Genomic DNA, 14,183 nt, shown 5'->3' with positions numbered 1-14,183 from the left:
TAGCATATTGGGCACCTAATGACCTGGGGAGTTCCTCTTTCAGTATCGTATCATTTTGCCTTTTCATACTGTTCATGGGGTTCTCAAGGCCAAGAATACTGAAGTGGCTTGCCATTCCCTCACGTTGAAGGTCAGGAATGGTGGCGGTAAGGAGATACCCCTCGTCCAAGGTAAGGAGCAGCGGCTGTGCGTTGTTGGAGCAGCCATGAAGAGATACCCCACGCCAAGGTAAGAGAAACCCAAGTAAGATGGTAAGTGTTGCAAGAGGGCATCAGAGGTACACACTGAAACCATAGTCACAGAAAACTAGTCAATCTTATCACACTAGGACCACAGCCTTGTCTAACTCAGTGAAACCAAGCCATGCCTACGGGGCAACCCAAGATGGGCAGGTCATGGTGGAGAGGCCTGACAGAATGTGGTCCACTGGACAAGGGAATGGCAAGCCACTTCAGTATTCTTGCCTTGAGAACTCTTAGCGACCCCACGGACTGCAGCCCACCAGGCTCCTCCGTCCATTGGATTTTCCAGGCAAGAGTACTGGAGTGGGGTGCCATTGCCTTCTCCGAATGTATATATATATATATACATATAAATGTATATATGCAAAAGTAAGGAACATGGGCAAGCAGCCACCTACACGCTAATTCAAGATAATTCTCATCAATAGAGTGGGGATAATAATGTCTACTTTATGTGTCTCACAGGATTACAATATATGCAATCACTGTATCAGTCAGTTTAGTTGCTCAGTTATGTCTGACTCTTTGGGACCCCATGGACTGCAGCATGCCAGGCTTCCCAGTCCATCACCAACTCCTGAAGCTTGCTCAAATTCATGTCCATCAAGTTGGTGATGCCATCCAACCATCACATCCTCTGTTGTCCCCTTCTCCTCCTGCCTTCAATTTTTCCCAGCATCAGGGTCTTTTCCAATCAGTCAGTTCTTTGCATCAGGTGGCCAAGGTATTGGAGTTTCACCTTCAGCATCAGTCCTTCCATGAATATTCAGGACTGATTTCCTGTAGGATTGACTGGTTGGATTTCCTTGCTGTCCAAGGGACTCTCAAGAGTCTTCTTCAGAACAACAATTCAAAAGCATCAATTCTTCGGAGCTCAGCTTTCTTTATGGTCCAACTCTCACATCTGTACATGACTACTGGAAAAACCATAGCTTTGACTATATGGAACTTTGCTGGCAAAGTAATGTCTCTGCTTTTTAATATGCTGTCTAAGTTGGTCTTAGCTTTTCTTCCAAGGAGCAAGCATCTTTTAAATTCATGGCTGCAGTCACCATCTACAGTGATTTTGGAGCCAAAAAATATAAAGTCTGTCACTCTTTCCCCATCTATTTGCCATGAAGTGATGGGACCAGATGTCATGATCTTCATTTTCTGAATGTTGAGTTTTAAGCCAACCTTTTCACTCTCCTCACTGTATGATTAGGTTTTTAATAGGCTCAGAATGATGGGTGGGTCAAATTGAGACCCAGTTAGAATAACCAAACAGTATTTATTTATCTAAAGCAAGGGCTGGCAAACTATAGCCCACAGGCCAAATCCAGTCATGACCTGTGCTTGCATGGTCCACAAGAGAAAGAATGGTTTTTATAAATGAACATTTGCAACCGATTTCACTGTAGGGAACACTAATTTTTAACCTCAACTCAGGTAAACAGACTGGATCCAAATAGGGAAAGGAGTATGTCAGGGCTGTATATTGTCACCCTGCTTATTTAACTTATATGCAGAGTGAGTAAGTTGCTCAGTCATGCCTGACTCTTTGCAACCCCATGGACTATAGCCTGCCAGGCTCCTCTGTCCATGGAATTCTCTAGGCACGATTACTAGAGTGGGTTGTCATTTCCTTCTCCATATATGCAGAGTACATTGTGCGAAATGCCAGGGTGGGTAAAACACAAACTGGAATCAATATTGCTGGGAGAAATATCAATAACCTCAGATATGCAGATGACACCACCCTTATGGCAGAAAGCAAAGAAGAACTAAAGAGCTCCTTGATGAAAGTAAAAGAGCAGAGTAAAAAACTGGTCCCATCATTTCATGGGAAATAGACGCGGTAACAGTGGAAACAGTGTCAGACTTTATTTTGGGGGGCTCCAAAATCATTGCAGATGGTGATTGTAGCTATGAAATTAAAAGACACTTGCTCTTTGGAAGAAAAGCTAAGACAAACCTAGACAGCATATTAAAAAGCAGAGACATTACTTTGCCTACAAAGGTCCGTCTAGTTAAAGCTGTGGTTTTCCAGTAGTCATGTACAGATGTGAGAGTTGGACTATAAAGAAAGCTGAACTCCGAAGAATTGATGCTTTTGAATTGTGGTGTTGAAGAAGACTCTTGAGAGTTCCTTGGATAGCAAGAAGATCCAACTAGTCAATCCTACAGGAAATCAGTCCTGAATATTCATTGAAAGGACTGATGCTGAAGCTGAAACTCCAATACTTTGGCCACTTGAAGCGAAGAACTGACTCACTGGAAAAGACCCTGATGCTGGGAAAGACTGAAGGCAGGAGGAGAAGGGGACAACAGAGGATGCGACGGTTAGATGGCATCACCGTCTCGATAGACATGAGTCTGAGTAAGCTCCGGGAGCTGGTGTTGGACAGGGAAGCTTGGCATGCTGCAATCCATGGGGTTGCAAAGAGTCAGACACAGCTGAGTGACTGAACTGAACAGGCAAATATTATCTCTCCCAAAAAATAGTTCCATTTTTTAAAGAATTATATGCTTAATAGACTTATATTATAAAAACTATACTCAATTACCATCATTATATTTTAATTTTTTCAATTAAAAATATGTGCAAATTTATTTCTCTTGTTACAAAGCACCTACACAGTATTTTGATGTTGCTTCATGGCCCATAAAGTCTTAACATGTTGACTATTTGGCTCTTTACAGAAATGAATTAGGAAAAGGTGACCCACTCTAGTCTTCTTACCTGGAAAATTCCATGACCAGAGGAGCTTGGCAGGCTACAGTGCATAGGGTCACATAGAGTTGGACACAACTCAGCACAATGCACTTTACAGAAAAAGTCTGCCACTTCTAATCTAAACAATGTCCAAGAAGCCAACTCAGCCAGGGACATGGCAATAATGTTATTTTTCTCATCAGCACTGTTATTCTTAGAGAGCAATTTTGCAGAACATGGAGCTGTTTACAAATGCATTATTTTGCAGTATAGCAGGAAAAATCTGCCATAATGTCTGCCAAAATGCCATAATGTCATAATAATCACAACAGCCCTTCCAGAAGCTCAACTACCTGCTTCAAGACCAGGCTTAAAAAGGCAGGGCCAGTCTGGCCATGTGTTCACCAGGGTCAGGAACACATCATTAATCTCAACAGTATGTCTGTGCAGTACAGTACAGTACCAAATACTCATTCATCACCCTCAGCCTCTCAGAGTAACACGCTGTGGTCCAGGTTCATTACTGAACCTAGATCTGCAAAACAAAAACAAGGTTCATTACCCAGAAATTCTCTGGGGTCATAATGATAGATCTGTAGACCAGCCATTAAGTCTGCCCCCAAAACAAAACTAGGTAACAAGCGTCAGACCTGAGCAAACCCTGGAAATAAGTAATTATGTCCATCATCATAATTAATAATAATAATGACAATTAAACAATTTTTAATATAATAAGGGCTTCAGATGGCAGAGACACTTGCAATGCAGGAGACCCAGGTTCAATCCCTGGGTCAGGAAGATTCCCTGGAGGAGGGAATAGCTACCCACCCCAATATCCTTGCCTGGAAAATTTCATGGACAGAGGAGCCTGGTGGGCTAAATAATAATAAAGCAATTCTAAACTATTTACACCTGCAGTAGGCATGTAAAGGTGCATGAGAAATGGACCTTCCTAGGCAAGAAAACAGGATATAGCAATCTTAGATGTAATGCTATACAGAACAGGTGAAAAACAGAATAGTTCGGGACTTCCCTGGTGGGCCAGTGGTTAAGACTTTGCCTTCCAATGCAGGGGGTGTGGATTCGATCCCCGGCTGGGGAACCGAGATCCCACATGCAGCATGGTGTGGCCAAAAATTAAAATACAAATAAATACATGAATACAACATTGTAAGTCAACCAAGAAAATTAAAAACAGAATTGTTCTACTTAAAACAGGGTAACACAGGACCACAGATCTCCAAGGTGGCCTCTGAACACCATTCATGGACACCTAAGCTCACACAGGTATAGGGCATGAAAACCATAATAAAATATAATCAGGAGCTCCAGAGGTATGTCTTCTTCATCCACAACATCAAGACAAGAATAACAGCTATTTCCAAAATTTGCAAGCATTAAGTGAATTAATGATTAAATATTCTTTTTAGTGAGTAGCACATGGTAAGCACCCCATAAATATTAGGTATTATTGTCTTTTTTACTAAACAGTTGTCATCATATTATATATACTGTAAACATAATTATTCACTTTGATTTATTTCTCTTCATTAGACTGTAAGTATTCCCATATTATTACATATTCTTCATTGGCATATTTTTAATTTAATGAGACACAAATGGAAATTTAGTTTCACTTTGCTTTGGATTCATGTAATAATTAGTGAGGGTAATTATCTTTGTATATATTTGTTTATTAACTATATTTTTTCTTGTTATGTCTGTTCAGGAATCTTGTTCAAGAACCCAATGGGAAACTGCATAATTTCTTAAAATTAATATTGATTAAGAGTGAACGGAAGCTTACCTTCTGGACACCCTGTCTTAAAAATGTACTAGCAAAAGACTCCAAAACACAGTTGAGAAAACCAGCCCCTGTGATTGAAATCCTGCCTTTCTGAATGAACTCTGTCCTGCAAAAAACAAAAATATAAACCCTTGGTGTCATTTCTATATTTGAATATTTAAATTACAGGGATTTCCAACAGCATAATTACCATTTATACTCAACACAAAATAATATCCATAGTAATTCAATAATTGCCTATTAGGACAAAAGATCTTATTAGAAAGAGACTTCCAGTTTATATAACATAAGCAACATATTGTACTCAAATTAAAAACTATTCATTTCAAATCACTAAGAAAGTATATCTTTAAAGTCTTCACCAGGCACAAGAAAAAACTGTCACTATGTGAGGTAATGGATGTGTTAACTAACCTTATTGTGATTATTTTGTAATATATACATATTTCAAATCATTACACCATACATTTTAAACTTACACAATATTACATGCCAATTGTACCTCAATAAAGCTGGAAAGAAGAGAAAATAAATGGGTACATTATTCTGATTATAAAACCTATATAAAACATAAGTTCTATTTATACCTAACAAATCAAAAGACGCTTACTCCTTGGAAGAAAAGTTATGACCAACCTAGATAGCATATTCAAAAGCAGAGACATTACTTTGCCGACTAAGGTCCATCTAGTCAAGGCTATGATTTTTCCTGTGGTCATGTATGGATGTGAGAGTTGGACTGTGAAGAAGGCTGAGTGCCGAAGAATTGATGCGTTTGAACTGTGGTGTTGGAGAAGACTCTTGAGAGTCCCTTGGACTGCAAGGAGATCCAACCAGTCCATCCTGAAGGAGATCAACCCTGGGATTTCTTTGGAAGGAATGATGCTAAAGCTGAAGCTCCTGTACTTTGGCCACCTCATGTGTAGAGTTGACTCATTGGAAAAGACCCTGATGCTGGTAGGGATTGGGGGCAGGAGGAGAAGGGGACGACAGAGGATGAGATGGCTGGATGGCATCACTGACTCGATGGATGTGAGTCTGAGTGAACTCCGGGAGTTGGTGATGGACAGGGAGACCTGGCGTGCTGCGATTCATGGGGTCGCAAAGAGTCAGACACGACTGAGTTACTGAACTGAACTGAACTGAACTGAACAAATCATTTAATGATTAAAATGTGATAGGACAGTCAAAAAGCTTTAAGAATCTCTACTACAATAAGTTTGACAGATTCTAAGTAAATATATCGTGGAATGTGAAGTCAAGTGGGCCTTAGAAGCATCACTACGAACAAAGCTAGTGGAGGTGATGGAAATCCAGTTGAGCTGTTTCAAATCCTAAAAGATGCTGCTGTGAAAGTGCTGCACTCAAAATGCCAGAAAATTTGGAAAACTCAGCAGTGGCCACAGGACTGGAAAAGGTCAGTTTTCATTCCAATCCCAAAGAAAGGTAATGCCAAAGAATGCTCAAACTATCACACAATTGGACTCATCTCACATGCTAACAAAGTAATGCTCAAAACTCTCCAAGCCAGGCTTCAACAGTACATGAATTGTGAACTTCCAGATGTTCAATCTGGATTTAGAAAAGGCAGAGGAACCAGAGATCAAATTGCCAACATCTGTTGGATCATCGAAAAAGTAAGAGTTCCAGAAAAACATCTACCTCTGCTTTATTGACTAGGCCAAAGCCTTTGACTGTGTGGATCACAATAAACTTTGGAAAATTCTGAGAGAGATGGGAATACCAGACCACCTGACCTGCCTCCTGAGAAATCTATATGCAGGTCAAGAAGCAACGGTTAGAATAGGACATGGAAAAACAGACTGGTTCCAAATTGGGAAAGGAGTACATCAAGGCTGTATATTGTTGCCCTGTTTATTTAACTTCTATGCAGAGTACATCATGCAAAATGCTGAGCTGGATAAAGCACAAGCTGGAATCAAGATTGCCTGGAGAAATATCAATAACCTCAGATATGCAAATAACACCACTCTTATGGCAGAAGCAAAGAAAAACTAAAGAGCCACTTGATGAAAGTGAAAGAGGAGAGTGAAAAAGTTGGCTTAGAACTCAACATTCAGAAAACTAAGATCATGGCATCCAGTCCCAACACTTCATGGCAAATAGATGGGGAAACAATGGAAATAGTGAGAGACTTTATTTTGGGGGGCTCCAAAATCACTGTAGTTGGTGACTGCTGCCATGAAATTAAAATACTTGCTCCTTGGGAAAAAAGTTGTAACTAACCTAGACAGCTTATTCAAAAGCAGAGACATTACTTTGCCAACAAAGGTCCATCTAGGCAAAGCTATGGTTTTTCCAGTGGTCATGTATGGATGTGAGAGTTGGACCATAAAGAAAGCTGAACTCCGAAGAATTGATGCTTCTGAATTGTAGTGTTGGAGAAGACTCTTGAAAGAATACATTTGAATCAATTCTAATGAGATGGATGAAACTGGAGCTGATTATACAGAGTGAAGTAAGCCAGAAAGAAAAACACCAATACAGTATACTAACATATATATGGAATTTAGAAAGACGGTAATGATAACCCTGTATGTGACACAGCAAAAGAGACACAGATGTATAGAACGGACTTTTGGACTCTGAGGGAGAGGGAGAGGGTGGGATGATTTGGGAGAATGGCACTGAAACATGTATACTATCATGTAAGAAACGAATCGTCCATCTATGTTTGAGGCAGGATACAGGATGCTTGGGGCTGGTGCACAGGGATGATCCAGAGAGACGACATGGGGTGGGAGGTGGGAGGGGGTTTCAGGATTGGGAACTCATGTACACCCATGGCGGATTCATGTCAATGAATGGCAAAACCAATACAGTATTGTAAAGTAAGATAAAGTAAAAATAAAAATTTTTAAAAAAAGGAGTCCTTTGGACTGCAAGGAGATCCAACCAGTCCATCCTAAAGGAAATCAGTCCTAAATATTCATTGGAATGACTGATGCTGAAGGTGAAACTCCGATACTTTGGACACCTGATGCAAATAACTGACTCATTGGAAAAGACCCTGATGCTGGGAAAGATTGAAGGTGGGAGGAGAAAGGGACGACAGAGGATGAGATGGTTGGATGGCATCACCGACTCAATGGACATGAGTTTGAGTGAACTCCAGGAGTTGGTGATGGACAGGAAAGGCCTGGCGTGCTGCGGTCCATGGGGTCACAAAGACTCAGACACAACTGAGCGACTAAACTGAACTGACTGAAGTAAATATATACACATATCCTCATCCCATGCTACAAAATGTCTTGCAAAAATTAAGTCTGAGACAATTATTAGCTTGAGTAGATTACTTAGATTCTCTTAACTCAGTATCCTCCCCAAATAAATTGGAAATAATTATAGCATATTACATTTACAACCAGTGCCAGAAATAAATAAACACATACATACAACAGGAACATGAACAGCTCCTGACAGCCACTATTCCTAACAGACAGAAATAGGAAAAAAGCCTAGAATGACTTCTTTAATCTTTGATTAGAAAAGGAGGTGAGGGACTTCCTTGAAGGTCCAGCAGCTAACATTCTGTGCTTCCATGCAGGAGGCCTAGGTTCAATCCCTGGACAGGGAACTAGATCACCCACACTGCACCTAAAGATCCCATGACAAAGATCAAAGACCCCACATGCCACAACTAAGACCCAGCAGAGCCAAAAAAAATTATAAAAAAAGAAGGTGAGACAGATTATATATGCCACTGATCTATTTAAAGTTCTACCAATATTATCTCCATTTCATAAAATAAAGATCTAAACAACACTTGAGAGTCATATCAGAAAGATGACAGAATAGTAAACCCCAGGCCCCCATTTCCTCATCAAGAACCCAACTTAACAACATATGAGCGAATTTTCCTTTGTAAGAAGTCCATAGACCAGTGAAAAGACTACAGCACCCATGTGAATATAAAGCCAAGCAGAGCCACATCAGAGTGAATAATAATGTGTTGCACTGACCTACTCAGAGCCCCATGCATCCAGCACAGTGCAACACAATCAGGAGAAAACTCTTAACTCCTGGCTTCTCTGGGAGAAAAGAAAAGAGTGGAATGTATGGCTAACACTCTGGCTTTATGGGTGTGCTGTCTGAAGAACTGGTTTCTGTCTTGCCTGACTCCGAATGCTGAAGGAAACAGCAGCATATTCTGGATATCAGGGGGCTGCTAAGAATAAAAGCAAGGTGGCTTCTTATAGCACCGGAGAATATGTAGTACCACAGACAGACACTGGGGACCAAGAGAATATGAGCTCTTGAAAACAGGGGCAGACCTTCTAACTAGGGAATTAAACACAGAAGCCTAAAAAAGAAACATCCTAAGACTTGAGAGGGGCCCCCACCCCAAATCTCTATCCAGGCTGATGAGTGAAAGTGTTCCCCTGTGCAAAGCAAACTTATGCAGGGGTTGGGAGAGTTGGCTGTCTCTTCAAATGCCCAAGTCTCAACAAAAGGTCACAAAGTAAACAAACAAGGAAATAGGCTCAACCAAAATAACAAAATAAATCTCTAGAAACCAATCCTGAAAAAAAAAAACAGAAATCTATAATTACCTGACAAATTCATAACAATCATCTTAAAGATGCTTGATAAGCTAAAAGAGAATAGAAGTGGACAACTAAATGAAACCAGGAAATGAGGCATGAACAAAATGAGACTATCAAAAAAAAGATAGAAACTAGAAAAGAAACAAAAGGGGACAGGAGGTCAGGAATCAGAAGACAAAGAATAAAATACTTGAAAACTTCACTAGCACAGTTAACACCAGATTTGATCAAGCAAAAGAAAGAATTAGTGAACTTGAGGATATGTCATTTGAAATTACTAAATCAGAAGAGAGAGAATGGAGGGGAAAAGGAAGTGAAGACAGCCTCGTGGACTTATGGAACACCACTGAGTGGTCAATGTACACATTATGGAAGTGCCAGAAGGAGAAGAAAGAGAGAAAGGAGCAAAGAGCCTATTTAAAGAAACAATCACAGAAAACTTTCCAAATCTGAGGGAGAAAATGGATATCCAAATTTAGGAAACTCAATGATTCCAAATAGGATAAATCCTAAAGAGACTCACATCAAGACTTTTATAACCAAATTATCAAGTTACAGACAATGAGAGAGAATCTTAAAAGCAGCAAGAAAAATAAAACAAAGGAGCCCCCATAAAGTTTTCAATGATTTCTTAGGAGAAACTAAGAAGGCCAGAAGAAATTGGGATGATATATTCAAAGGGCTCCCTGGTAAAGGAAATGCCAACCCACTCCAGTATTCTTGCCTAGAGAATCCCATGGACGGAGGAGCTTGGCAGGCTACAGTCAATGGGGTCGCAAGAGTCAGACACGACTTAACGACTACAGGGAGAAAGATACAAAGGGCTAAAGGAAAAAAGGAAAAAAAAAAAAAAAACCTGAAAACCAAGGACATCATATTTGGTAAAATTATCCTTCAAAAGTAAAGGTGAAATTAAGGTTTCCCACATAAACAAAAGCTGAGGGAGTTCATCACCACAAGAGACTAGACTCTGCCTCATTCATTCATTTGTTCAACACACACTGACAGTGTGGTTACAATACGCTGAGCACCTTACTGGATGCAAGAGTCCTACAGGGAAGGACAAGATCCGTCCTCCAGAATCCCACTGACTAGTGGGAAAGAGAGACAAGATGGTGAGTGTCACCCAACAAATGGAGGCAAAGAGTTCCACCAGAGGAAAACTACAAGGATCCAGAAAAGGTGTGAAGGAGCATAGAATGTCTGAAGAGCTAGTTATCTGAAAATACCCAGTACTTAGTAAGGGGCTGACAAATTCTTTCCATAAAAAAGTATAAGGTAGGCATGGGAGATGCTAGGAGATAAGGCTATCAGGGCAGATGGAGACCAGATTGCAAATGGTCTTCCCAGATTGAGGAGTTTAGACTTTACATTGAAGACAAGGATTTATCTGAGGCCACCAAATAATAGGTACAGATTAATAGTTACATGTGCACCATTAAATAAAAGGCTTGATGTCTTTGCTTAATGTGTTTAGATGAGCCCATATCCTCCATTTTCAGCACAGTGCCTACACTCAGTGAGTTCAATGAGTATTTGCTAAATGGATAAACATTTACTTTCTTTACAATCAAAACTATTCAGGGGTTTCCCCGGTGGTCCAGTGGCTACAATTCCATGCTTCCCAATCCCTGGTCAGGGAACTAGATCCCATATGTTGCAACAAAGATCAAAGATCTCGTGTGTCACAACTAAGACCAGGCAGGCAAATAAATAAACACAAATAAATACTAAATAAATATTGCCCCTACTTTCTTATATCTCTAAGAAAAGGAAATGGGAGCCAGATCTCCCATAGGTATACTTGGGAGTATGTGTATATGTATATATGAGCACATTCACTAAGAAACATATTAAGAAAATTATGAAACCAAAAAGCTGTGATTTGGGTAAAAATAGTTACTATAACCCTTAATTACATCTCTCTAAATCTCTAATAGCAGTAGCCTCCACATTTAGATGATGCAGACTAAAAGGAAACCTTCAGAACACTTCTCGCCCCCTCCCGCCCTCCATCTCTCCCTCCTCCTCTCTCTCACATACATGCACAGTTATCCTAGCCAATCTCACAAATATTCTAGGCAAAGTAGCTTCCACCTCTTAGATCTAAGCCTATTTAAAATTATCTTCCCATGTAAAACTATATCCTAGTGACATTAATCTTTCCTGTCTTTGTTCCAGATTAAGTCAGAGTAGAATTTTAGTGATTTTAATATTTAAAAATGAAAAGTTGAGCAGTCCTACACTCTAGGGAGAAATGTACTCTTCAGTCTGCAAGGAAAATGCAGGTGAGGGATTAATATAAGTCTCACTTACATCATATTCTAACCAATATTTCTTTCCACCACTTTTGGGAGAAGTAAATGCTCAGAAAAGCACTCTCAGGCTTACCCACATATCATAGAATAACAGGGCAGTAAAGCAGGGTCATGCCCTTGCCATCAGTGATATGAGAGTTTATCCTATTATATTTTAAGACTTTCATAGAAGGAACTGCTGTATTTTCTCTCAATAACTCATTGGCAAAGCATATCAGATATATTCTTCTTAATACACATAAATAATCTAAATCCCTCATGCTAGGTAAGCCTCCATTTAAGTTCCAACACAAAACACAGTAGCTTACACAACAACTTTTGGTTTAATTTCAGCTCTTTAAAAAAAGAGAAGAGAGAGAGACAAGATGGATGGATGAGCATATGAACAGACAGACAAGTGGACAGAGCTAAAATATGAACAGACTCTGGGCATTAGAATTATAGGTGCTATGTATTTACTTTATTCTTTTTACTAATTTTCTGTAATAAAGATGTATTACTCGGCAATCAACAAAAATATTACTAATAAATCCTTAAGCATCATTTTCATATAAACAGTCATCTTTAACAGGCTCTGTGCAACCATGAACCATTTTCAGCAATAGGGACATGCTAACTTCTGACTTAACTCCTTCATCAAAGTCTCATTAAGTCACCTCTCAGCTTTCCTTTTCCCACACTACATAACTCCAGTTCTTTGTGCTTTTTGTCCTGTGACTTTCTCCTTGACCCCAAGCTTAAAGCATCTGATGTTTGACTCAAGAGATATAAAGATGATTCAAGTTTTCCTACACCTGTCTCTATTCAGCCTAAAGGAATGACTGCATCCATTCATGATGTTATATACTCAAGGTCACACACACTCTTCAAAAAACTGTACAGTAAAATTGTGTATTATATATCAGACACAGTATTATCTTCTAAGATTGTCACTCTTAATATGTTTTCTTTTACACATGAGGAAACGGTGGTAGAAGTTAAATAACTTGCCTGAGGTCATAGCCTGGCATCATGCAGACACATATATACAGGCTCAAAACCCTAGCCCTGCCCCTATCTCAGTGAAGGAGACAACCATCGTCCCAGGCTATGATTAGAAATCTCAGCAACAGGTTACATGGCTCTTTTTTCTAATCCATCCAAACATTCACTCAATCCCCAGACTGTGTTTATTTTACTTCTCAAGTCCCTCATTCCACGCCATTCTCTCTCTTGCTACTGCTACTGCCTGAGTTTAGCACAGCACTGTCTCTTCAGGACCACAACTGCCTCCCGATGGGGTCCCTGCCTCCAGCATCCCCATAATTCACACTGCCCTGTCAGCTTCCTAAGCACATCCTGATCTTATCTCTGTTCACCAAGGCACAGAGAATAAAACTTGCTTGCTTAGTGGAGATACACCCATACTGTTACACGAAGCTGTTGTTAGTTTTCACTGCTGTATACTGTTCTATTGTTTGAAAATACTCCAGATTATCTATCCACTCTCCCAAAGATGGACATATAATATGGACTCAGTTTGGAGTTTTGTAAAGGAAACACTTAGAACATATCCAGTTACACATGTACACAAGGGTCTCTAGAGTGTCTTTGCTGTTGTTCAGTCGCTCAGTTATGTCTGATACTTTGTGACTCCATGGACTACAACATGCCAGGCTTCCCTGTCCTTCACCATCTCCTGGAGCTTACTCAAACTGATGTCCATTGAGCCAGTGATGCCATCCACCTATCTTAGCCTCGGTTCATTCCTTTCTCCTCCCGCCTTCAAACTTTCCCAGCATCAGGGTCCTTTCCAATGAGTTGGGTCGTCACATCAGATGGCCAAAATATTGGAGCTTTAGCCTCAGCATCAGTCCGTCCAATCAGTCCTTCCAGGATGCCCGCTGACTCTGACTTCACTCTCCCCGCAGGAAGCTGATGCACATTGCCTTCAACAACATGAACCCCTTTCCCATGAAACAGCTGCACCAGCTGTGGGCAGCCCACCAGGAGCAGCTGGAGGCCAAGCTGAACAAACTAGAGCAAGGCCGAGTACATGGAAACTGCCAGGTCTGATTTTATTTAGGATTGACTGGTTTGATCTCCTTGCAGTCCAAGGAACTGTCAGAAGTCTTCTCCAACACCACAGTGGGAAAGCATCAATTCTTCGGTACTCAGCCTTCTTTATGATCCAACTCTCACATCCATACATGACTACTATAAAAACCATAGCTTTGACTATACGGATCTTTATCAGCAAAGTAATCTCTCTGCTTTTTAACATGTTACCTAGCTTTTAATATGTTGCCATAGCTTTTCTTCCAAAGAGTATCTTTTAATTTCATAGCTACAGTCACTGTCCACAGTGATTTTGGAGGCCAAGAAAATAAAGTATGTCACTATTTCCACTGATTTCCCATCTATTTGCCTAGTGGTCAAATACCTGGGTCACTGGACATGTACAGTCTCAATTTTTTTTTTTAATGCCATGGTTTTCTAAATGGTTGGACTGGGTTGGTCAAAAAGTCCATTCAGGGTTTTCTGCATGATGATATGGCAAAATCCAAATGAACT

At 40.2% G+C, this 14,183-nt stretch overlaps 1 protein-coding gene across 2 annotated transcripts in view; it reads right to left on the bottom strand.

Annotated features, from left to right (window-relative positions):
* The window catches only part of PRELID2 (PRELI domain containing 2), a 119,829-nt gene that overhangs the window by 34,570 nt on the left and 71,076 nt on the right, over window positions 1–14,183 (bottom strand). For both annotated transcript variants that reach the window (XM_040239805.1, XM_040239804.1), the window contains exon 5: window positions 4,745–4,850. In XM_040239805.1, coding sequence (XP_040095739.1) covers window positions 4,745–4,850 — 106 coding nt within the window. The remainder of the gene's footprint in view (window positions 1–4,744; window positions 4,851–14,183) is intronic.

Source organism: Oryx dammah, unplaced genomic scaffold, assembly GCF_014754425.2.
Source record: "Oryx dammah isolate SB20612 unplaced genomic scaffold, SCBI_Odam_1.1 HiC_scaffold_5, whole genome shotgun sequence".
In the NCBI taxonomy this organism is placed as follows: Eukaryota; Metazoa; Chordata; class Mammalia; order Artiodactyla; family Bovidae; genus Oryx; species Oryx dammah.
The sequence above is the reverse complement of the archived record's forward strand: the minus strand, read 5'-3'. Positions and strand labels throughout refer to the sequence as shown.